The sequence below is a fragment of the Ursus americanus genome, chromosome 1 (assembly GCF_024610735.1).
Source record: "Ursus americanus isolate L20-20 chromosome 1, mUrsAme1.1.p, whole genome shotgun sequence".
Lineage (NCBI taxonomy): Eukaryota > Metazoa > Chordata > Mammalia > Carnivora > Ursidae > Ursus > Ursus americanus.
Window position 1 is genome coordinate 5,847,919 of NC_142127.1, and position 26,375 is coordinate 5,874,293.

General features: G+C 36.3%; 1 protein-coding gene across 1 annotated transcript in view; it reads right to left on the reverse strand.

Moving 5' to 3' along the window:
- Positions 1-26,375, reverse strand: part of CNTNAP5 (contactin associated protein family member 5) — a 773,827-nt gene that overhangs the window by 396,935 nt on the left and 350,517 nt on the right. The window contains exon 6 of the mRNA XM_087853915.1: positions 14,562-14,746. Coding sequence (XP_087710041.1) covers positions 14,562-14,746 — 185 coding nt within the window. The remainder of the gene's footprint in view (positions 1-14,561; positions 14,747-26,375) is intronic.

Genomic DNA, 26,375 nt, shown 5'->3' on the forward strand with positions numbered 1-26,375 from the left:
TATTGTATGGAATTAAAAAAAAAAAAGAAAGAAACAAATGAACTCATAGATAGAACAGATTGGTGGCTCCCAGACACAGGGGGTGGGGGGGAGGAAAGGGGTAGAGAGGAACTCAAAAGGTACAAACTTCCAGTTATGAAATAAATAAGTTATAGGATGTAATGTACAGCGTGGTGACTACAGTTAATAATACTGTATTATATGTTTGAAGGTTGCTAGGAGAATAGCTCTTAAAAGTCCTCATCACACAAAAAATAAATTTGTAACTATGTATATGATGGATGTTAACAAGACTTGTTGTGGTGATCATTTCATGATATATACACATATTGAGTAACTATGCCATACACCTGAAACTAATATATGTGAAATACATCTCAAAAAATTCCATTATCAATGAATTGTTTTCATTAATTAAACATTGTGTCATACTGAGTCAGACACTCAACAGACTGGTGTTTGGACACTCAACACGCAGGTGCCCCTGTCCAAAACTTTTTAAACGATATTAAATAATCACAGTACAGAACTTTGCAAAAAAAAAGTATATTTTATACATTTCCAGAGTACATATAATACTGATTCTGACTCCACATCACATTAAAGAGATATCCTTCTACTCCTATTTAACACATAAATCATTTCTTTTCTTATTTATTTATTTATTTGTTTGTTTGTTTATTTGAACTGGAAATGAATGCAGTTTTCCCTATTAAATAAAAATACAGGGTATTTTGTTTAAACTCCTAATGGTTTGAATTATATTAACAGATCATAAATTAATAGATTCTCTTTGATTGAAACACATGTGTGGGGCACCTGGGTGGCTCAGTCGTTAAGTGTCTGCCTTCAGCTCAGGTCATGATCCCAAGGTCCTGGGATCGAGTTCCACATCGGGCTCCCTGCTCAGCAGGAAGCCTGCTTCTCCCTTTCCCACTCCCCCTGCTTGTGTTCCCTCTCTCGCTGTCTCTCTCTGTCAAATAAATAAATAAATAAAAATCTTTAAAAAGAAAGAAACACATGTGTGCTCCATTTGCCCTGAAATACATGTGCTCATATTTTAAATAGTAAATGAATCTGAGCTCTAATTTTCGTCTTTTGTCAAGTATTTAGATCAAGTCTAGATTTATCTCTGAGAACAACTATAGGACTTTTATCTTTGATTATATTTAAGGATGGCTCATAAAGCTTGGGGAATACTCCGGGAAACTTAAAAAAAATCAACAAATTTATTTGGTTCAGAAATATTTTGTAAAATTCTTTCTTCAATAACTTATATAAAATCTTCCTCATTGATCTGTTGAAATATTCAAATATTTTCAATTTGATTCAGTTACATTAAAAAAAGATCTATTTGTTTTCTAAATTGTTGCCACAAATCAGTAAAAACTACATTGAATATTTGTTATTTTTACTTATTTTTTTGTAAATAAAATTTGTTGAAGAGGTTTAGGTTCACAGCAAAATTGAGAGGAGGGTACAGAGGATTCCCACATGCCCTCTGTCCTCACACATGGGGAAACTATTTCATTATCAACATCATTCACCAGAATGGTACATTTGTTTCAACTGGTGAACCTACATTGACACATTATAATCACCCAAAAGCCATAGTTTACCTGACAGTTTACCCTTGGTGTTGTGTATTCTTTGTGTTTGGACAAATGTATAGTGCCATGTATCTACCATTATGGTATCCTACAAAATAGTTTCACTGCACTAAAAAAACCCTCTGAGCTCTGCCAATTCATACATCTCCTATGCCTCCCAACTGTAAGCCCTGGTAACCATTGATTTTTTTTTCCTGTCTCCATAGATTTTCCCTTTCCAAAATGTCATAGTGTTGGAATCATATAGTATGTAGCCTTTCCAGATTGGCCTATTTCATTTAGTAATATGGATTTAAAGTTTTTCCATGCCTTTTCATGGCTTGATGACTCATTTCTCTTTAATGTTGAATATATTCCATCTAGATATACCATAGTTTATCTATCCATTCTCCTCATAAAGGACATGATTGTTGCTTCCAAGTTTTGGCAACCATGAATAAAGCTGCTGCAAACATCCATGTGCAGGTTTTTGTGTGGACATAAGTTCTTAATCATTTTTATAGTTTTAAATATATAATGATACTTTTTTAAATGTTGGCCACCTTCTCCAATTTGTAAAAATGTTTTTAACGCTCTACTTCACTCACCTGTGATTTAGGAAAGTAAGAGTCACAGGGAAATACTTGAAAAAGAGATAAAGACAAAAAAAAATCTTTTAAATAGCAAAAAAATTAATGTTTGAAAGATTTGTGGTAGGTTGCTTTTTGCTTTTTTTTTTTTTTTTTTAGTATAGAGAATACTATCTACTGCAAAATGGTAATTTTCTGTCACACTAAGGACAACAAAAGCTGTTTCTAGCCCGGGTGGGGGACATTTGGAGAAATTTGGTGAAGACAAAAGTATAGTTAGACAGTAGTGTAGGTCCTGTTCTTGGATTCTCTGCAAAACTGAAACCTGCTGAGGCTTGGGAGGACATTCATATTGATCACAAGACAGATCTTGGAAAACATAGTTACTTCTCCCTCATTCCCCAGTGACGGCTACAGTTTATTAGAGATGTCTCAAGTTCAGCAGGGTCCCAGAGCAAAACTTCAACAGAAAGGAGACAGACTGTCAATGGCTGAGGGAAATGACAATACAGAAAGGTCTGAGTATTCTTCACAATAACCTAGTCACTTTAGTATAGTGGGAGGCAGACTGTTGAGGATCCCCTAGCCTATGAGAGTGGGATGCATGATATGGATGGACCGAGGATGGTGGCTGGATCTGGAGGTCTGAGAGAGTCCAAGGGACCAGACCTCAAAGCCTGAGCCCATAGCAAGTACCATGGACAGCAGCCACAGAAGCCAACATTTTGTACCCAAGTCTCTCCTAGTGCAGGATAATACATAAGCCCTCCAGCCAGTGATCTGCCCAGGGAAAGGTAAAGAAGAGGGAAAGAGGAAACATCGATACAACCCAATATTTACACAGTGTGCTAAGTTTTAAATGGGCATTAGCTAGTTATCGTTCATTACCAAGGTTAGATTTTTCTGCCATCAGGGAAAGCAGGGGCTGATGAGCATATCAAATTCAGTTGGGGAAAAGAAACAAAATTATGTTTCTGCACATTTGAGTGTGAGTGTAAATTTTTTATGTATTTTATATTTTCAAATTTTTCAAGTAGCTGAGAATTTGGGGTTATAATCATACTCTTGAATTATAGATTGTTATCAGATAAGTTAGAATGGAAAAATTTGCTTCATATACTGATTTCTTTCCTACACATATAGTATTGATTTTTTCTAAATACTTCATAAACACTTGTAGGCTGTACTTGCTACATATTTATTAATTTTACAGTAATAATTATATTCCTCAGCTCATTAACGTTCATATTTTATCTGATTTATCAAAATTGTGAGAATAAAAATTAAAATCTTATTCTAAACTATGTTTCTGTCCACCAAGCCATTCACACTAAACTCACTCTTCTGTGTGACCTGGGATGGCCAAGTTATTTTAGCCATTATTTGCAAAAATTGAATATTGATCATTCTCAAGCTATTCTGTTTAGTTCACCTGGCATCTGGTTGACTGTCTCCCAAGTTTGCAACACTGGCTTTTCTCCTTTAATGCTGTCCATCAGTTCATTCATCTAGAAGCATAACTGGAAAACCAATGATCACTTCCTTGAGCTTGGCTCCTGGGTCTCCCCATCCTGGAATTGCCACACAGGCAGCTCATGTAAGGGTAGTGTTAACCAATATCAAACTAGTCAGAAGGGACAGGTTTGTTTTGTATTTGGGGGTTATTTTTTGTATTTGATTGATATTTTACTCGAGATACACATTTGCCTAGTATGGATGTTTGTAATTAGAAAACACACTGATTATTATTTTATGATGACTTTTATCTTCTGATTTTAATTTTTATTTACAGTGGTATTATTTTTTCCAGTTCTGCTTTTTCTATAAGTTTAGTTGGTACAACTTTGTCCCCAATTTCAAATTTTTATAAAAAAATTAATTTTTTGATTATTTCTGCAAAAGTGTGTTTCTTGTAAACCATGTGTGTCTGGTGTTTGTTTATTAGAGCAATGAAACTACCTACCACTTGAGGAAATTTAGGTAATTTTTAAGTTTATTGTGCAATGTTTACTGTGTTTTGATGCTGACTTGGAAGACAGTCACTGTGATTATCTAACTTCTCAAACTATGACTTTGGATTACTTTCTATGAAGCACAGATTGTTGTCTTTTATACTTCAGCCCCAACTTGTTCTGCATCTTATTTACTTAAACTAATATTATTATTATTCATCAGTCTGCCTACTTTTTTCCACTTTGCAATTCCTTTTTAAGACATTACATTATGTGCCAATTTGTTACAAAATTGCATAAATTTATAAATTATGTCAGCATTCATCTTCTCCCTTTCCACAGCCAAATGTCCAAAGACAGTGTTTCAGGAGCTTCTCTTACTGGTTCAAACCCAATCTGCTTTGCACTTTCCGTGGGGCCTTGGGAAAAATACCTAACTTCTATGGGATTCACAATCCTCCTATACGAAATGAGGATAATAATACTACTTATGTCACATAAACAAATGAGCTGGACCAGGTAATGTGAGAATTAAAAACTTTCCTACACCTGAAGAATTGAAATGGATCCTGGCACACAGTGCTTGCTGTTAGTAAGGTTTTTCGCACTGACACAACTTCTCAGTTAAGAAGTTCTTTCAAAATGGTATTTTGTGGCATTATATTCAATAATTTCTGAATAAAAAACTTATGGATAGTAATTCTTCTAATATTTTTAGTCTGAAGTTTGTGATATTATATATTGATATTTTATTCAATGGCAATTCAATTGAGTGTCTTTTTTTTGTTTTGAATTAATAAACAGATAGACAAACTTTCCCCCAAGATTCTGTAGAAGCCTCCTTCTGATTTTCAGATTTTCAGAACACTGGAACTTAATATGTTGTGTGCTCCTTTAAAAAGGCCCTTTGGTCGGTTCTAGCTTCCCATTTATATTAAGTGGGAAACGAAAAAGAAAGGGAGGCCATGCTAGAACTTTATGGTTACTGTCTATATTCAATTTTCTTTTCAAATTTAGGAAGACTAGTAATTTTACAGTTGAGTGTAAAATTATATATCACTTGGTCTGCAGGTAGGGGGGAATATCTTCTCAGGTTCATGTTCTGCATTTTTTTATTCAGTCATTATTCTAAAAAGTTTGTTTGTTTGATTTCCTGAATTTCTATCTTATTTTTTCAGTTACTTCAATTGTCTGTGTTGTACAAACTATTCTTTTTATTGCCTCACATATCATTATTGTGTTTACAATTGCCCATGTATTTCCTTCAAACTTTAATGAGTCTTGTTGAATTAATCTTTGCTTTCAAGACAAACCTGGCTGTACTCCATGAACCTCTTCATTCACTAATTTCATTGTCTAGGATTATGATGATATGATCCTGCCCACCCATTCAGACTCCAGCATGTTTCACTGTGGGGCAGATATTGACGATATTGAACAGAGATTATATTTCAGGGTGCATCATCTGTATGATGTCACCCAAGGGCCTTCAGGATATGGATCACAGAGCTGGAAACCCAGTTTCTGTTAGCTCATGGGCTCATATAACACTGCAGAGTTGTTACAGTGTAAGGGAGCCAGATGCCCTAAGCCAGTTCTTTCCAAATAGCCTTTAAAAAACTCACTTCTTTTTTTTTAAGTCTTTGTTCAATTGACACCATCTCAGTGATGTCTACCCTGATCAAAATATCCAAAATTGCAAACTGTTTCCCTTCAGCTTTTTTAAAAATTATTTTATTTTACTTTACTTTATTTTGTTTTATTTTATTTTTATTTCATATATATGTAGAGAGAGAGCACATGCACATGCCAGGGTAGGGGCACAGAGGGAAAGGGAGAGACAGAACCTCAAGCAGGCTCCACGCTCAGCATGGAGCCCAACACAGAGTTCAATCTCACAACCCTGAGATCATGACCTGAGCCAAAACAAGTCAGATGCTTAACCAACTGAGGCACCCAGGTGCCTTTCCCTTCATCTTTGAACTTCCAATTCATGACCCATATATATTTTTGTTCTTTTTTCCATTGCATGTGTAATTTACTTACTTGTTATAGTTGCGTCTTATGGTTTGTCTCTCCTACTAAAATCTAAGCACCACGAGGGTAGGCATCTTTGTTCTTTTCTTTGACATATTCAAATTTTCCAAGTGCTTAAAATGATACCCGGTACAAATATATATAAATATAAATATTTATGCTGAATAAATATTTGTTGAATGTTTTGAAATATCTCTCTAAAAATGTTTCTCAAGGACACAGACAGATAATATCTCATTCACTTTTTAATATTTAATGCAAGAGGTATGATTCAAACATAAAAAATCTAACAAATATTTGTTGAATTGCTTAAAAAAAGAACACTAGCAATTTACTTCTAAAGTTGCTTTTGCCTTATTGTCCTTTTGTTTTGGTCAATTCAGCTGCTTTCTTTGCTTACTTTTCTTGTTTGTTTGGTTTTGGCAAGTTGTATAGTGTGCCTTTCATTGATCTTAGTAGTCAACAAAACCAAGTATTAGATTGTAAAGTTTCACTCACAGTCTCGGTGTCTTAAGGCAACATAGTTCATCTGATAACCTGAAGGGTTTACTGGTGTCACAGGTGGGCTCCACTCCAACTAGATGACTCCCAGAAGAAAACCTGCTTTGATGTTAAATGCATGAGGTCCCAGAATCTGCCACTTTCTCTTCCTTTGATCTCATTCCTCTTCTTTGTCCGGCATTTGCTTCTATCTTTTTCAATCTTTGATGCTACTTCCATGGCAATGAGTTCATTCCTCCTTGTTGGCTTTTTCCCTGGCCCTGTTTAAATTTGGGAGTCTTCCTGTTTGGAAGATTCCTTTTTCTGTCAGACTTGGATTTCTGATACTTTTGAAGTCTCTCGCTTGTGAATATTTGTCTCACTTTTGCTCTGATAGTCCACTTTGTAATACAGGGTGTATGAAAATAGATTCAAACAGCTGCCTTCTTTTTTGCACTGGATTTGTGTTTGTTGAGCCATATGTAGAGTTCATGACCTTTATGGAAGAGGAGCCCATCACTGACCTTTGGAAACTTCTCAAAGTTTGATGAGTTTCTGGCATTTCAAATGAAACCAGAAATCCCAATTTTCCTATGAAATCTCTTGGTTTTTAAATATTAGCCCAAATTCAAATAGTTAAAAATGAAAAATACCAAATAAGCCAAGTGAGAAAATAGCAGTGCAAATCTTCCCGAGAGTTACCATTTTATGGCTTCTCTCTACTATTTGACTTGATCAATGACTCAGTTTGTAACTTCTTTGGAATGTCTGATCTCTTTAATTTTAAAAAGCATATGGTGCATATGATGTCTTATTTTTGTCCCTACTTTAGGGTCACATATTGAGAGGAGGTAATTGGCTACATGTTAACTAAAAACTACCTCTTCTTCATTGCTTCTATAACCTATTCTTTCACAAATTCCCAGTGTCCTCTTATTTCTGGATAAGAAATGTCTGTTTTACTGCAGATGGAAGGTGAGCAATATCTGACCCAGACATAGCCCTGCATCGAATATGAGGGAACACTGATGATATTTTTAAAGGTTTATTTAATTATTATTGTAGAGAGAGAGAGAGAGCGGGGGGAGGGGCAGAGGGCTAGGAAGAAGGAGAATCTCAGGCAGACTCCACACTGAATGTGGAGCCCAACATGGGGCTTGATCTCATGCCCCTGAGATCATGACATGAGCAGAAACCAAGAGTCAGATGCTTAACCCACTGAGCCACCCAGGCACTCCTAAATGGGTATCTTTTTACAGACTCATATACATCAGGGGCTGACACAGCCCAATTGGTTCAACACATATTTATAATTTGTTTTGTCTGAGTGAACTTACAATACTTTTACCTTAGGTTTTTGGACAATGGGTTAAATTTTGTATGTTTTAGCATTCAAACAAGGAGCTCATTGGAAATCCTAACTTCAGTATCCCCCATACACCCGGGCACCCCAGAGGGCCCCACTCTGACCATCCTCCAGTTCCATTCTTCCTCATGGTGGAGTCAAGGAGAAACAGCTATAGGGAGCTGCTACAACCCTTATAAACCATGATCTTCCTACACAGCACCCCAGAGCTTCTTGCCTAAACAGTTCTGAAAGTGCTTTGAGGGCCTGAATGTTTCTCTCCCCATCTGCCCTCCTGAGGACAGACCATGGGCTGACAGGTCTGAGCAGTGGCCAGGGGGCAGCTGTTTACACCATGGACAGGGCTTGAACATATGGGATGTGGCTGGGAAGGTACATTCATCAAAACAGGAGAACAGAACATATTTTATTCAACAGTTTGTTAGCTTATTTGTAATCCTTTAAATATTTAAACTTATGGTATGTGGGCCTCCATTTGTACTCTTGCCTCAGGCTCTACACATATTCAGCTGTGGCCTGGCTAATTCTATAATATTTTATTGATGGTTATAATAATTCAGCCCAAATTCAGCCAGCCTCAAGATGTCTTATTAGATAATTAAAACCTGCTGCCACCTCCACCAATAGAATTTTTTCATTTGTTCTTTCAGCTCATGTTAATAAAAACAGAGATTTTTTTTTCCCTTTGTGATATAATGGTAATATTAAAATACTCCCTCCATCATGTTCAGCACAATTAGTTTACTTTTAATTTACATTTAAGAGAAGTTTTTATATTCCAGTTTGCCATTATAAAACTTCGGGAAACACAACATTAGAAAATCCACAAATCATAACGATCTTAAATTTAAAAGCAGAAAGAAAAATGGCAGGGATTAATATGGCTTCAAGTCTCGAATACATGCAGACACCAGAATAAGGACCAGAACCTGTGCTTGTATCTTGACGGATTATTCCTCCTTCAGAGAGAATGCCTGGTCACCAGAATGATCTCTGTTGAGCAGCTGCACAGATCTGAGCTCAAATCTTGTTTCCGTTACACAATAGCTACTGGGGAATGGGAATGGGGGGGGGGTTCATCAGTCTCTTTTGTCTTGGTTTTATGTTTGTAATGTAAGATGTAATAATTTTCTTCACAATGTTGCTTTAGAGGTAAAACAAAATCACAAAATAGCAACAAAACAGTTCATGTTTTTTTCCCCTTCCACTTTCTTCCTCTTTATTTCCACTTTGTATCTACTTATTTTCTTTTTCCTTATTTTATTTTCTTTCATTTTTTTCCTCCACATAGGCCTTCTACTTTAGCCTTGCAGCTGAGTTTCCAAAGAGAAAAGGATCAATAACGATTACACTGCCACATGATCTGGAAAACCGTTTCCTTAGTGATCTGTGGTTATTTTGATCACTAAATAAGTAGTTGTATTATGTCTGGCCAGCCCTTTAGTAATGTCTGAGTTCTAAGAGAAGTGTCCTTTAGGCAATGTCAAGTAAGGGTGGTGGCAAAAGGTGGCCTTCAAGCATGGCAGAATATATATATATAACTTCTGATGGACACCAAAGTTGGCCATCAACTGCTAACCTTTTATAACTACAGAAATAAACTTCCTTCATTTACTTAACACATAATTATGGACTGCACATTATGTACTAGACACATCCATAAAGAAATTAAAGTAAAAAAGAAAACATCAACCCTTACAATGAGCTTGAATTCTATGATTGGGGTGGGGATGAAGCGATAGACAATTAAAAATAAGTAAATTCAATAAGATTCTGAAGTGATAAGTGTTTTTGGAAAAAAACTATGAATAAACATAAATCAGAGGTTATAATTTTAGCAGAAAATAAAAGAAATATCTTTTAAGTCATATATTTTTTCTATTGCCTCAGTTTCTCCTTAAAATACTTCTACATGTGGAACAAAATTCAAAATGTTTTTAAAAAGTAGTCAGTGGAAAGTAAGGCTTCCCTCTTATTGAACCCATCCTCTTATTACCTGCCTTGCCTGTCCCTGTAGTCACTTCCAGAGATTTCTGTCTACATGCTGTCTGCTGTCAAGTCCATGTTTTTTTTCTAATCTTAAACACAGATATTCTTATACTGCAGTGCACATTGTTTTTCTTTTCCTTTAACAATTTATATTACAAATGGTTCCACATTAGGATATATAGGGCTGCCTCATTCTTTCTAATGGCTGCATAATACTTCTATATGGCTTTGTCAAGAACACACACCAAATAAAGTGAGCCCAAAGCAAGACCTGAATGATCCACCTGCAAAGGCAAAGGAGCCACTTGTAGATTCAGATGGTTTGTGACTTACAGAGTCAACAAAGGCAAGAGTAGTCAAACACTGCTGCCCACCTGTCCCACACACCAAAAAAATGATGCTAAAAAGGGTGGGGTGGGTATCAGATGACCACAATATAAGCTGGTGGGTTCCTTGTTGCTATAGATCTTATTCTAGTTATTTCAGTCACTAAATAAGCAGTTGTATTATGTCTGGCCAGTCCTTTATGTCTGAGTTCTAAGAGACGTGTCTTTCAGCTATGCAATTCTTGATGACACAGCTCTATTCTGAGAGCACAGGGCAGAATACCTCGTGCCTTATCAGAACCTAGGAGGCAACAAGAAATGTCATGACAGCCTCCCATGGGGCAGGTGCCTTGAATGGGAAACAGCCTTGAAGCTGCTAATTGTAGGCCTCCAACCTCTGGTGTTTCAGGAAGATCATAAGGCATCCTGCCAAGACTCAGATCAGCTGTTGTGCAAAGCTTTGGTTGTGTGGACCACATAGATAGTGTGAGGTCACCAGGGCACACTGGCAGAGCTCTTTCCCTACGGAGATTAGCATAATTCTTAATTAACCCCCTGTTGAAGGACTTTTGGGGAATTTCCAATCTTTTATTATTCCTAACATATGTCCCATTGCACATATTTACTTATGACTGTAGGGTAAAGTGCTAGAAACAGAACTGTTGGATTGAAGATCATGTGTTTACAATTTTGAAGACATTGCCCTTTTTTGATATAATATTAATTACCATCCCACTAACAATGGATGAAATAGCTCTGTTCTCTCCATAGCCTTATAGACATTATAACATTTTGAGTCTTTGCAATCTAAGTGAAAAATATCACTGTAGCCTCAATTTGCATTCCTTTTCTTAATGAGTGCCGTTGAACATCTTTTCATATATTTGAGAGCAATTTGTATGTTTTACATATTCATTTTCTTTATTTCTCTTTTAAGTTATCTATTAAGAATTATTTGTAGGACATTTTTACTTATTAATTAAATTTTGAAATACTTTTCTAAGTTATTGGGGTAGTGATATCACTGTATATGTATTTTTATGGAAGGTTATGTGGAAGTTTTTTTTTTTATTTTATATGGATGTTTTTCATATATTTTATTTCCAGGTTTCTGAAATTTATGTCAGACTTGGAAGAACCTCCCACAATCCTTGATTAAAAAGCACTATCTCATATTTTCTTTGAAGTTCTGATAGAACTTACATTTGAAGATATATGTATACATATGCATTTTTAAATGCTTATAGGGATTAGTCTAATCTAGTTTTTTTAACTAAGTATTCTTATTAAAAAATATATTTTTTTATTTTGTAAAATGACTTTTCAGTATTTATGATGTGGAAATATGTAAAATCATGTATTTTAAAAAACGTTTTTAATAGTTCTGGTGCTTGTAAATAGCTATGTAAACAGGATCATTGAGCACTTCTGATAGGAAAATAATTAATGGATTATCTGAATCTCAGAGAAATCGACCCTTAACTAAGATCCTAAAAATATCTCTTTTCTAAAATCCTTCTGCTCTAGACCAGAAGTGAAGCGAATTGCTATAGTCTTTCTCACATGCGTTTGGAGAAAATCATATAGGCTGAGTGATGCGAACTAAGATGACATTCCAAAGAGGAGCAAAGGATCTACATTCTTTCTGCTTCTTTTTATTTATTTATTTATTTATTTATTTGTTTGTTTATTATTTATTTATTTATTTTTGACAGAAGATTCCCAGCCCTAGGTGGGAAGAGAAACAAACAACTTAATATATCTTAGTGTAACAAAAGTCCTCAGGGGGCCTCATAGAAAGTCATGATGTCATTCATTGATATCCCTAAGTCTTTGATGGAGGGATGAAAGCTACCAAATTTTCTTGCCAATTATTAGCTCATAATGCTGAAATTTTAAGAGGATCTTAGATTTTCATAATATAACGAACCTTGGTATGAAATTTGAAAGGCATAGCTTTAGAGCAGCAGTGCTCTGACAATGGGTCATAGGAGCCCAAGGACCCGATTTTAGTTATCCTGCTAGCTGGTGGTATCCAGGGCACACATGGGCTCATATGGTCCCATGGCAGAAATCAAATCAATAATCTAGATTCTCATTAATAGACAACATTGTTACTAAATAATCTCTAGACTTAGATATTTTATTTCTCTTTATTCCTGCCAATAGGGTGCTATTACTGCTCCTGGGTAAATGAAGTTAAGAGTTTTCATTTTCTGGGTTTACACAACTAGTTAGTGGTAAAGTGGCAATTAGAACACAAGACTCCTATTCTACTGCTCTTTCTTTTACATACAGTCTTTAAGGTGAATCTACAAAGACTGGAGAGCTCCAGTTCCAGAAACTTCTCCCAACACAGAATTCTCATGTTCTAGTACAGTCAATTTCTAATGTCACCATTAGAGTTAATCTGTCTCCTTATATGGTCATTGGGGCAAGCTGGCTGGGCACTCTGGCAGGGGCTGGAATTCTCTGAAACAGAGATTACTTCAAAGGAGTTCTCTGAGATGTTTCTTTCCCAGGAGATACTTTTTATAAGGCAACATGAAATTCAGGCATTTCCTGAAGAAATCTGTTCCAACTTCGTAAACTGAGTGACATCACTGGATTTCATTTCCCTCAAACGCTGACATTCACTTTAATGCCACTCCGCTGTGAGCCCATAAACATTCTCTACACAGAAGAGATAGGTAGACATAGGCTTGAAATTATCAGGCAACTGGGAGAATTTTAGAACCATCTCCGAGGCGGGTAGAGTTACAGATGATTTTATGTTTTCTGTTGTCCTCAAGTTCATAAAAGACATCTCTTTTAATATCATGTGTATTCTTTATTTTTTTCTTTTTTCAATTACTTAAATCATTTTCAATCACCTTAAATCACTTAAACTTGACAAAGAAAGATGATTGATATTCATAGATTTCCAGTTATCAGCAAATAAAAAAAAAAACCTACCTGGTATCTTTCTGAGTCAGAGTGACAAATTCTTTTTTAAAGTTAATATGTGGCATATCTTATCAACAGTATGCTAAGCTAAAGTTAGGATCAAAAGAGGAAATCTTTCCTATGGCTCATGATGGTGATGGATAAAAAGTACATCAGACCCTAATTTTTCAATTATTCATCTCGACCCCCACTGTTCTAGTATGTACCCCACTGGTGACTGGACTTGTCACCTAACAGAGTTTCCCACCATCTGTCCAGCAGTCCCCTGCCTCCACCTCCCCACTAGTCTAAGCTACAGAGTAACTACTCTAAAATAGTACTTTTCAAATGGTAGGGTGTCCCCTGGAGGATTTCTAAAACAAATTTTTGAGCTCTTCTCCCAGAGTTTCTGATTCAGCAGGTCTGGGTGGGACCTAAGTATTTTCATTTTTAACAAATCCCCAAGGGATGCTAATTGGGCTGACTCCTGAAACAGACACTCAGAATTACTAGTCCAAACATAAAACTGGCCATGCCACAATCCTCCAAAAAGTCCTGTAAGTTTCTCCAACACAGGGACCCTGTCTCAGCCACCTCTGTATATTTATTGCCTAGAAAAAAGTCCGGTATACAGCAGGGGCACACTTGTTGAACTGAACTACTCACAAAGATAGATAACTTTTGGCTGCCAGTTTGCAGAACTTTGTGCAATCTTCTTTGTATTGTAGGCTCGGTGCATTTCTTGCTCTCATACAAGAAAGCAAGAAAGAAATGACTGTCCACAGTCATTTGCAAGTTTGCATAGGAATGAAGGTTAAACATAAGTGCCTACAGTGTGGTTTTAGATTCCTTTGGGTTTTGTTTCTTGCTCTTTTTTTCTTCAAGTATACTTGACATATAATAATATATTAGTATAATTTCTGTATTTTCCCAGCCAACTGAAATTGATTTTTGAAAAAAGAACAACTGAGTGTAACTACAAGACTACACAGCGATTCAGGAAGGCTACAGGCAATTTTTTAAAAAATCTTTAATTTTAAAAAAATTTTAAGTGAAAAAGGAGATTTTCTTATTTTAAAATGCACACAATTTGCTGATGTCCCATTGTTGCCAAGGCATTTCCCTCCACAAACACTGCTCAGATGCCCTCCTTGGACTCTTCCAAGGGCTTAGATAGAAGAGATGAGCCCAGGGTAAGACTTATCAGGGCCCCGCATCTTCTCTCCATTGTTCTTTGTTTCTTTTTTCTGATTTTTTAACTAATGCTGAGCAAGGGGCCTGGGGACCTGCAGGGAGAGTCAACTCACCTCATAGTCGATGTCTAAGGCATCTGCCTCACCCTTGGTGCGGAAGTGCTGTGTGTGCTTGTCCACAGAGAAGTTCACCTGCTTGCCGACCCGCTCAATGAGGACCGAGTGCCAGTGCTGGTCATCCAGCAGACTGCCCAGGGTGGCCGAAGGTGGGCTGCTGCTGAGCCGAGGTTTGCTGTCATCTGTGAAGGGGAGAGGAAGACTGGATGGCATCCATGCCCAAGGGCAGCCTTGCATACTAGAATATTCTGCAAGCAAAGCCAGTTCTCTCTATCCTAAAGGTAAAGAATGATTCTCTGTCTCCAGGACCAGAACCTTGTTGGGTTTGTAAAGGAGTAACATGCTTTGCCCACAGATTCCAGAACCAAATTCTAGGTCAGCTGATATACACATCCCCTTCTGGATTGAAAGGAAATGTTTTCAAAACATGAACAATTAAGTAATAAAAGGCACCATATCCTTATGGTCATCAATAATATTGAAAACGGAGTATCACGTTTAGAAATAATACACATTCTTTGTGTTTGAATGGCTCTTGAATGGAGAAAATGAATCCTGAGTTATGCTTTGGAGGAAAAGTGAATTCTCGATCAGTAAAGGGAAGACAGTGGGCACCGAGTAGGTAAGTCTGAAGGCAGAGGCAAAGGTGAGGAAATAATCATTTTAGCTGCCATGTTCAAGTGCCTCCTATATGAACAGCACTTAAGTAGGAAGTTTATACCCTCCATTTTTAGTCCTCCAAGGGAAAATTATTACCATGAATAAGGAACCTGAGGATCGATGAGGTTAAGCATGCATGGGGTGCAGCTAGCATTCAAATCCAGGTCCAGTTGATCATTTTTACTGTGCCTGTGGCATGGGCCATATGCATTGATTCAGTCTAAACTCAGCTTGGAAGACACCGCTTAGGAGGCTGCGAGAGATTCAGATGGAGAGGTACATTTTTCTATCAAGTCAGGCTAGTTCTCCCTCCCCTCTGTCCCTCCTCCAATTTTATGGAAGTTCCTGCCAGTACCATTTTGTCAAAAAGATTATAGCATCTCCCCCCCTTCAGAATAGCTCAGACTTTAGCTAAATGAACAGTTAAATGCAATTAATTTATAAACTTCAAATTTTTAAATGTTTTATTGTTTGGTTCCCTTAGAAACTGAAAGCTAAATGTCTCCCTCTTCTCTCCTAAGATGCGTTTTACCAGAACAGCTGCAAGAGTCTGCTTAACAGTGTGGCATTAAGGGGGCAGGAACTGCCATTTCCCCCGTAGGCTGCTCACTCCCACCTCCATTATGGCCCTAAGGCTCTGCTTCCTGCACTGAACAACACTTGGTTGCTTCATATGGGGGTGGTGGTGGGCATCAAATTCATTGTAACTGAAAAATGATAAATGCTGCATTCATCACTGACTTTATTTCATAATTTGTTCATTATTTCTTCAACTTTTAAGTTCTCACAATTGGTCAAATTATGCTAACAATTAAAAGTTATTTCTTCTTTTTTCTCTCTTCCTCCTCCCTTCTCTCTCTCCATCCCTTCCTTTTCTCTCTTCCCCTTCCCTTCTTCCATGTCTTTCTTCCTTCTTTCCTTCCATAAAAAGGTACTGATATCTACCACTGCCTGCCACAGTGGCAAGTCATATATAAAGGAGATAAAGGAGATATAGAGTTAAAAGGCACACTCCCCTCCCTAAAAGTCTTAATGGAGTCTCTCAATAAGTAAACTGGTAAAAAGTGTGCTTGTGGCATATAGTGTTTAGAGCCAGTAGCCAAACAAATGCAAGGTAGGGAGCTGCGAAGCTCCCATAGGGCAGTGACAGGTCTGAGATTTGGCTAGAAGAGGGAACACCATCACAGAGCCAGGTGAGGCATGTGCCAAGACTTGGGGGTACAAGGAAACATGGTGGGGGAGTCCATGCAGCAGTACCATGGTCATACCAGCCTGCCTTATATCATCCAGGACTAGTGCACTAGTGTGCGAGGTAACTATACATTTAATTTACCTTTAAGGAATGGGCGTCTGTCTGGTGAATTAGTAAATCAGAGATTACTAACTCAAATTAACATTTAAGAAATGTAGTAAGAACCCAAATTACACCGAGGATGAGAGAAGACAGTCTTTAACTTCTTTTGTTGTTTACTTCCTCTTATGTAAAAACGATTATTTTGGCAGCTGTATGAGAATTTGATTAGAAGGCAAGGCTGGCAGTAAGACCAACAACAATTGAGTCGGGAGCCCCAGGGCCTTAGGTAAAGAGAGGGCAGGAAGGATGGATTTCCAAATGATAATAAGGTGGTGGCCTCTCTTGGATATTGTCACTTGGCTATTGGAGGGCAGGTGATAAAGGGAGACTCCCCTAAGGATGACCTCTAGGGTTTTGTTTTGTTTTTTCCCTTGAGCAGGTCGGTGGAAAGTGGTACCAGCCATGAGACACACACAAGAGAAAAACAAGAATACCTCCCTCTCTCTTTCTCTCCCTTTCTCTTCACACACACACACACACACACACACACCCTTTATTTATAAAATAAAATTTGTCCAAGAGCTAATGAACTATTGAAGGAAACTTAGTGTGTCTTACAAACAGTCAGTTCTAGGTAATAAGCCAAGTAAAATTAGTATTAGAGGGTTCACATTGATGTGCGCCTCAATTTTCTTCTTAAAAGGGAAAAAGACATTTAACAATTATTTCTTAACAATAAGTCAGAAACATTAAACATTTGAAAACGTAAATCCTTTGTAAGTCATGGAAAGAAGAAAAAAAGGAAAAGGAATCACATCCTTTCTCCCTACGTATTTATTCTATGTGTTGTTTTTGGTGAGTTTTAGTGATATACTGAGTAGTTTCAGAGAGCCAATGATAATGATTAAGACCAAATATTTAAATATTTTCTATGCTATTATTCCAGCTTCAAAAGATGAATTTAATTATAAATGGTCAAAGTGACTATATTTTTTATTTAACTTTTTGCATATAGTAATGAATCTTCCTCCCATCCCTGCCTCCATATGCTAATCTTCCATACATCCACTATAGGTAATCACTGTTATTAATGGCCTGTTGCTCCTTACAGAAAAAAAAAATTAGGTATATGCAAGCCATGTGTGTGTGTGTGTATATATATATATGTATTTGTGTATATATATATTTTATATGTACATATATACTTTATTTATATATGCAATTTATAAATGCAAAATATATATGCAAGACTCTATATATGCAAAGACATGTATTCTTTATTTCTCCTCATTTAATTTTTTACCCTAATGGTGAAATACAATGCAGATTTTTATGTACCTTTTCATTTTCACTTAATCTATCTTGGGAATTTTCTTACATCAGTATATAAAATGTTGTCTCATTCTTTTTTGCAGCTGCATAGTATTTATTGAATGATGTATGTGATATTAGCCAGTTTTCTGTGGATAAATACTTAGGTATTCTATCTATTGTTGATACCTAATACTGCTGAAATGCCTTGTGTGTAGCCATCATTTTGGATGTGCGCAAGGCTTTCGGCAGCATGCATTCTTAGGTAAGGAACGAATGGTCAAAAGTTTTCACATTTGCAATTTTGCCAGGTGCTGCCAAATTGTCCTCTACAGAAGTTGTGCCTATTCAAACTCCTACGAGCAATTTATGAAGTGATTTTTCTCCACAGGCTTGTCAAGAAAATACGTTCAAGCTTTTGGAATTCTGCCTGTGTGATAGGCAAAAACAGTATATTTCTTAGGTTTTTTAATATACATTTCTCTTAAAGTGAATGAGTTTGAAAATCTTTTCATTTTTATTTCCTTTTTTATGTTTATCTCCTCATATTTCTTGCCTATTTTTTCTGTCATTTTCTTATCGATTTCTATTTAGTCCATTTTCTGTAACATGAATTGTGCCAATATCTTTTTGCTGTTGTCTTTTGCTTTTGGCTTTTTTCTTTGTTTTTTTTTTTTTCCTAATTTTTTATCACTCAGACCTTCTTTTATTGAAAAAGATATCATTTTCTTTTATGACTTATTTTATGCATTTATATTATAGTTTAACATGCTCTCCCTTTCTGAGATCATTAAAGAAGTCTCCCGTTTTCTTCCACTTCATTTCATTTGGATTTTATTCTGGTATATGACATAAGGTAGAGTTCTTCCCTTATTTTATCTCTTTAAATGGCTAACTACCTGTCCCAAGTCCATTGTTTTTAAATCCTTGGGTGATTTCGTTAAGTTAACCAGGTGTATAACTTTCAAATGTAATAAGAAACACTACTAAATCGGATGATTTGATTTGTTACATTGATCAGATTGAGGTTCTGCACACATGCATACTGGTATCTTTAAATCCTGAAACTTCAAGCTCTAAATTTCCAAGTTGACTGCTGCCCCCATATTCTACTGCCGTTCACTGCCACCATTATCACCATACTCTTCATGCCTCAGAACATTTGGGCAGGAGGAAGCAGAGTCAGCATTCATAACCCCATCCACATCCTCATCAAGGTTAAAGTTGACCTTCCTCTCCCACACTCTAATCTTGCCTCAGCAAGTTTGCTATTCCATCCAATAATCCCACTGATAATTCTAAGATTCAGAGGAATAAAAGTGTGTATCTTCTTAAATAAAAGGCAGCTACTTCCCTCTTACTGCATCTAATGAAAACATGAGCCTTAATTAACACACTTATCTTCTCATGCAAAATAGGTTATGAAATTTTCATGAATATTTATGGAAATTTGTTGACCTTCCCTCAAAAATGAATTAATATTGTTCCTTCTTTACATTACTGACTTACTTAGCCAAGTCTTTTTTATTGCCTCCAAAATAATGCAAAATAAAATCCTCCCATTTTTTTAAAAAAACATAAATCAATAAGTATTGAGGGACTAAAAAATTGTTAATAACATTTTATCTACTAACCAGCATTCTGGAAATCTCTTCTAAGAAAACAAGCTGAAATATGGTGATTTTTTTCCCCAAAATGTCTAATAATTTAAAAATTGGAGGTAAAGTCCAAACATTTGGAAAGAGAGAAAAAAATAAAATTCTGAATAAACAGGCAGAATCAGCAGATAGAATGTTCCCTAGACATCTAAATAATACTTATAAAGTACTTATATTATTTCAAAAGTATATTCAGTAGCGACTTTCATTTTTTGATAAAATTAAAAGGTAACATCTAATAAAAGGGATATTCAATAGTTTACACCTTCCTGATTTAAAATATATAAACGCAGGAGAGAAAAGTACATATAAAAACTAAATCACAACTTTGGAAAAGAAACAGATAAGCACTATGTGACAATAACCCAAAGAATGCATTTACTAAAATATTAACAGAAGCTTTGATTTTCTTTTTTCTTTTTTGCTTTCTCTGTATTTATAGTGGACATAACTATCTTTCATAATGGGAAAAATAAATAAACTTCATTAAAAACAAATTCCTTATCCTGCATAGTTGGTTCACTGAAAACTAGATACGAGAGATGTGTAAATGATGGACTCTCCCTTCCAGTACAAGTTACTTTTTAATTAACAAAAAAAAAAAAAAAAAAAAAAACGGCAGATGTGAATGAAATTTCACCCACTCCTCCATCAATTACCCCATGGTAACACTAGAAATCTTGTATTAAAACAAATTGAGTGAAAATCAGTTTGCTTAAACAAGTACGGAAACAGGGAATTTCTGAAATTAATCAAGAAGGATGTCTTCAGTTGTAGCTACAGTAGGGGTGTTACTATGAAGAAAGAAGAAGGTTAGTTCTAGGAAATGTTCTATCTTACTAGAAATGTTCATTATCAGAAATTAAGAAAAACTTAATTCTTGAGAGATTATCAAACTCTTTAATCGAACATATATAACTCCAGTTTTACATCAGTGGCAAGTGATGTCCAACTACTAGCTCTAACTAGTTTCCAATTTCTTAAGGCAAGATAAAATTTCCCATGAGCAACTGTAGAGGTCAGAGACAAAAATATGCAGAAGCTACCTTTTCAGTCAGGAACACGTTATGGAAAAAAAACAACATTTTACTAATTGAATAAAAACGTGTTTTCATGTGGCTTGAGATATAGTTAAAATGGAACAATGTAAAATACTGCTCAAGGCCCTAAAGCAAGTAATAATTTTTACGGGAAGCTTGAAATGTTTCCAAAATATTTCTAACTTAATTTTTCATCTTTCTCCCCCACCAAAACACTGTGGATAAGCATGTCAATTTCTTCACCCTTAAAACTAACATCTTCCATCTAAGGGCATACATATCACAGTGTTTTCACCCAAAAGTCTTCTTTGATTAGATCTTCTTGCTTGGTCTTATCTTAACACTTCAAACATGGATGTCACTTTAACTTTCACAATCTTTGAACTTCAGATAGCCTGAACAAAAGGGAATGGGAACTCTTGTTTAAGACTGTATTTCAGCAAAAAGTCACTTGTGGAGAGGGCTTCATTTACTATCAATGAAATAGGTGGGCACTCATATGGAAGTTCCCAAAGCCTGCCCACATCTGACCTTCAGAACGGACCTTTCCACTTCTAATTTTTCAGATTATCAATATTGGTATTCACTTATATTAATAAGCTTCTCACATAAAGTGAGCACTTTATATATGTTGTTTCAATTCTTCCTGAACAAAACCCTTCAAAAAGTGCTGTGTCAAAGAAGCCACATGACTTACTCAAGAACACAAAGAATTAGGGGGACAACCAAGCTCTGACTCCAACATTAATATTCTCACCACTACCTTTTTGGGAAAAAATGATACTCCCATTCACCCTCATTTCTTACCTTCTGAACATCTGCATCCCACCATACACACATGGAAGTTATGTAGCTTAGCTTAGCAGGAATGAAGAGTCTCATGAAAGAATTTGATGGATGGAAAGCAGAAAGTTGTGGAAAAGAAAAATGGGGCAATGCTAAGGGGGAAGCATAAGCTATAGCATAAGAAGGCAAATTTCAACTCCATAGGTTATCCAGTATTGTAAAGACCTTTGCTTGGAAAGATGCAGGGCTAATGAATATTCTCCTGTGTGCCCAAGTGAGACTTTCTGAAAAAAAGTAAGAAACTAATTGCAAGCAACATGATTCCAGTGGGTTTGACACTCAAACCAGAGCATATCTTTATGTATCACTAAAGCAATGAAATATAGGTCTTTAGTTGTTAGGAAATCTCTAAATTTCATTCAATAAAACATTCTCCAGATTTAGGGTGTTTGCTAAAGTCCAGCCTCTGATTTGTATCCATCTTCTGTGACTTCACTACCTTAAAAAAATGCTATCTCAATACAGTTATGGTATATGGTTTTGATAATATATAATCATATGCTTCAAATTAATATTACAAAATTAAAATGTAAATAGAAATAATTATTTTACCAGGTTGAGAACTCCCTGAAGATAGGGACTGGTAAATACAACTTTTAACCATCTGTGGCTAGCTCAGCACCTGACTTAATGTACTTGTTCAATAAATTCCTATTACATTAATGACAAAATTTATGAAAAATGGGGTGTACCTTGACCCTCTGACACTTTGAAACACCTTCATTCCTACACTTTTTATAATAAAATGTCCAGATAAGTCAGGGTTCATCCATAAAGCCTTTCTGGGCTCCTCTTCCCCACCCTGATCCCTCCGTTGTCATAATTTAACCATGAACATGGACTTCATGATATTTAAACTGCAATTGTCTTATAAAGGTTTAGAACATTTTAATCATTAATGTCAGGACACTAGGGTAGGACTGGAGTGCGTTCCAACCTCAGGTCAACAATAATGGAATTATGAGATCTTGGGAAACTGACTGCACATCACTGACCATTAGTTCCTTCATCTGTAAAATGGGTTTGGATATAGTTTGTAGGACTTCCATGTGATTTTAAATGGAATACATATTTAATATATCTAGTATAGTGTTCAAGTGTAGGCTCTCAAAAAACAGCAACACTTAAAATGTCTTCCATAGTATTCAGTACGAACTCAGAAACATGTTAAACATTTTATAAATATGTGTGCATTGGCTTATTCAAATGTCTAGATTTCAAAAGAGCTAATGTAAATGTCCATTTGACTTTTTGGAGAATGTGCGGATCTTTCACCAGTATCTCATGATATCACAATGAGTTGATTATTCATTCAACTACTTTGGCCTCTGCACCCTATGCTTGTCTCCCCGTGGGCATTGCTGTGCATGTGTTTATGCTATTTCTAGATTCTCACTTTACTACAGCTGTACTCATTGCAATTGCACATTCTGCCTCATTTCAAAGGCACTGAACTCTCACAAGGATGCATGACCTACATGTACTATTGATGTCTTGCTTAGTTCTTACAACACTTTCTCAGTCATGTAATATCTGCTCTTTGATTCTCCCACCTGCATGTATGGGTTAGTGCCATTGGAATTCTGCAGAGGGCAGACAGCCCTAAGTGGTGTGAATGAGATGTGTACAAAGTGAGAAGAGGAACGACTGAAAGAAGAAATCTCTTCCCCATTAGTACTGCTAAGAAAAAAAAATCATTGCTCTTCCCTAAGAAATTAATTAAATGGGAATGACCTAGGTCAATTTCACCATAGAACTGACCTGTCCAAGTCAGCCACAGTAGGGGTAATTGGCAATGAATCAGACAGCAAAGAGTATCACTTAAAAAGAACCACAGCCAAAGTGGATCCAAAGGCCAGCCTTGGCAACTGGCCATGGTGCTGAACCCCTCCACTCCTATCCTGAATTGCTGAATTGTAAAGTCAGATTATATAAGGGACGCACACTGGAGAACTGTCGCTAAAGGATGCATGCTGGAGTGTCCATGGGATGTGGGAAGGGAAAAACTACCTCTTCATTGGCCTAGCACCATCCTTTAGCCCACTAACTTGGATTCTCAGATTCTTCCTCCCTCCTTCCTTCGCTCTCCCTCCTCCTCCCTTTCCTCCCTCCCGCCCTCTCCCTCTCCCTCTCCGAGCTCTCCCCTCCCTTCCCTTCCTCTCTCTCTCTCTTTCTGTCTTTCCCTCCCTCCTTCTTCCCTCCCTCCCTCTCTGCCTCTCTCTCCCCCTCCCTCCCCTCCTCTTCACATCCATTTCTTCCTCTCTTTTTCCCTTCCATTATTGAGTAACTTCTTGAAAAAAAATTCAAAAAATTAAAAGATAAGCACAACCCAATCAGAGAAAGACAATTATCATACAATTTCACTCATACATGGAATTTAGGAAACAAAACAGATAAACATAGGGGAAGGCAAGGAAAAATAAAATAAGACAAAATCCTAGAGGGAAACAAGCCATAACAGACTCTTAATTCTAGAAAACAAACAGAGGGTTGCTGGAGGGGAGGTGGTGGGGGTATGGGGTAACTGGGTGATGGGCATTAAGGAAGCACTTGATGTAATGAACACTGGGTGTCATACACAACTGATGAATCACTAAACTCTTACCTCTGAAACTAATAATACACTATATGTTAATTGATTTTAAATAAAATTTTTTAAAAAGATACACATGATCATGGATAATATGAGATCTTTCCATTTTGGAAGCTGTGTGGCAACATGGAAAGAACATGAATTTTGTATAATATGTAAAATTTCATGTAAATAATTAAGAAAAACATTTGAAAAATATACAAAAATATCAATAGGAAAGATGACCAAATTGTAGGATTTCAGGTGACATTTTTTCTTTTCCTTAAATATAATTACTTTTTTTTTCAGGTTTTCTAAAATTGACATATATTTTATAATCTGAAGAAAATAGTAAAAAATGATTAGATATAACTACATTTTAATAGTGGCCATACCTAATAGCTAGCTGTGTAAATTGAAGACATGGTTTATCCTTTTTGAGCCTAATATTCCTTATAGGTAATTTGGGGCTAATATTTACTTAGCTAACTGGGCTGTTTTGAGGATTGGATAGGATACTAGCACATTGTGGGTATTCTGTAAATATCAGGGCCTCATCATAGGAGAGAGAGAGAGGCTCATGGGGAAGCCAGGAGCACAGTCTTGGGGATGAGCAAGCCCAAAGTTAACAATGTATAATATGTCAGGCCCTGATATTTGAGATGGAAACCCCTTTTTCCATTGTACTTATTTTAACTTGAGTGCCTACATTAGGCAGGTGCTTTCCTAACTTCTGGAGCTACAGCAATGAACAAATTTTGTCTTTCCCTTGCACAACCTACATTACAGATTTTCTATTATGAGAAAATCAAAGCAACTATCATCCTCCTTTCTCCTTAACTTAGCGCTTTCAGAGATCTGCTGGCTATTTCTGAGATATGAAGGGCTAAAGAACTGATATGTGGCAGCATCACTCTAGAGAAGAAACGTGAAGATTTGTACTAATTTACAAGAAACCTAGGTGGCTACTTCAAACAAGTAAGTACAGGGAACACTCAAATCCACAGGATTTCACTTTCCAAGCAGATGAAAAAGATGAAAAAATTCTCAAACTATGCAGAATACTGAAATAACATATTCTTAATACTGAATCATTCACTAAATGAGGTTTTGTCACCACCATGATTAGAAATACAGGGAACATGGAATCTGGGGGGGAAAAAGACTTTTCTTTTCCATGTATCACAACAAGGAGCAGGTTCTAGTCATTTCATATACCATTTCTTTTCAGGAAGACTGGCATAGCACAGAGTACAGGACATTCAGTTATTGTTTGTTAAATAAATGAGGAATATTAAGAGCTTCTCTTTTTGATACTTCATTATGTTTACTTACTGACATAGAATATTCATTTATATTATTTTTGGTTTTCATGTCTATGCTCTGCAAGACAGTTATTCCTTAGCCCCAGATTATACATAAGTAAACAGAGTCTTCTGGGTTGTGCAACTTTCTCCATAACAAATAGCTAGCACATGTCTGCAATTAAGATATATTTGTTGTATTACCACACCTCCACCTTTCCATCATGCAATACCGTGAGTGAGACTGGTTTACAACATTGGATTGCGCATGTTGGAGCAGAGCTTTGGAAGGGGAATGGCATATCTCATTGGGAATATAAATGGCTGTCACTGGCAGATACAGTGTTACTAGTAGAAGACACCTGCTCTGCTATTGACAAGTAACCGTAACTTCACTCACAAGGCACAATGCTCTCTGAGCCATATGCAGTTGCAGGACTGCACTCCATTCATCCATATCCCCTTCCTGAAAATTAAAGACCAGCTAATGAACTGATGCATTTTTGCTGAATATTTGTCTGCTGGCCCTTCAGATAATTCATTGATAAGTTTCTTCTTTAGTTATGTTAATACAATCAGTTATGTTACTAGCAAATCCTCTTACTGCTCTCTTCTGGGTAAAATTCTGCTTCTAAATATGCCTTTGGTGTATATTTAATTTAATGCATTAGATGTCAATTTTATAAATTAAACTTGGGATTCCAGATGTTCTCCCTGCCAATATTCACCATGGTGGCTAAGAAGATTCTCAGAAATGCCTCAAAATAAAGACTTATGTTGTTTGGCATTTGAGGTGAGTCCACACTAAACTTCATTTTTATGTCTCTCCTTCTAATTGTGAAAATGTATTTATCTGAGCTCTTTCCCAGTTAAACTGGGAAAAAACTTAAACTTACAAACTGAGTTCTGCCGATTGTCCTTCTTTACTTTGATAGCAAATACGTAGTGGCAATTCTCTTCCACAAGTACAATATTCACCCCTAATACTAACAAATATCAGTGAAAGGCAGGGAATCATTCTCATAAAGAATGGCACTCCTTTTTATTCAACTTGGGTTCTCTCTCTCTCTCTCTCTCTTTTGTTTCTTTTTCTATGGAAGAACTTTTTGGTTTGCCTTTGCACCTT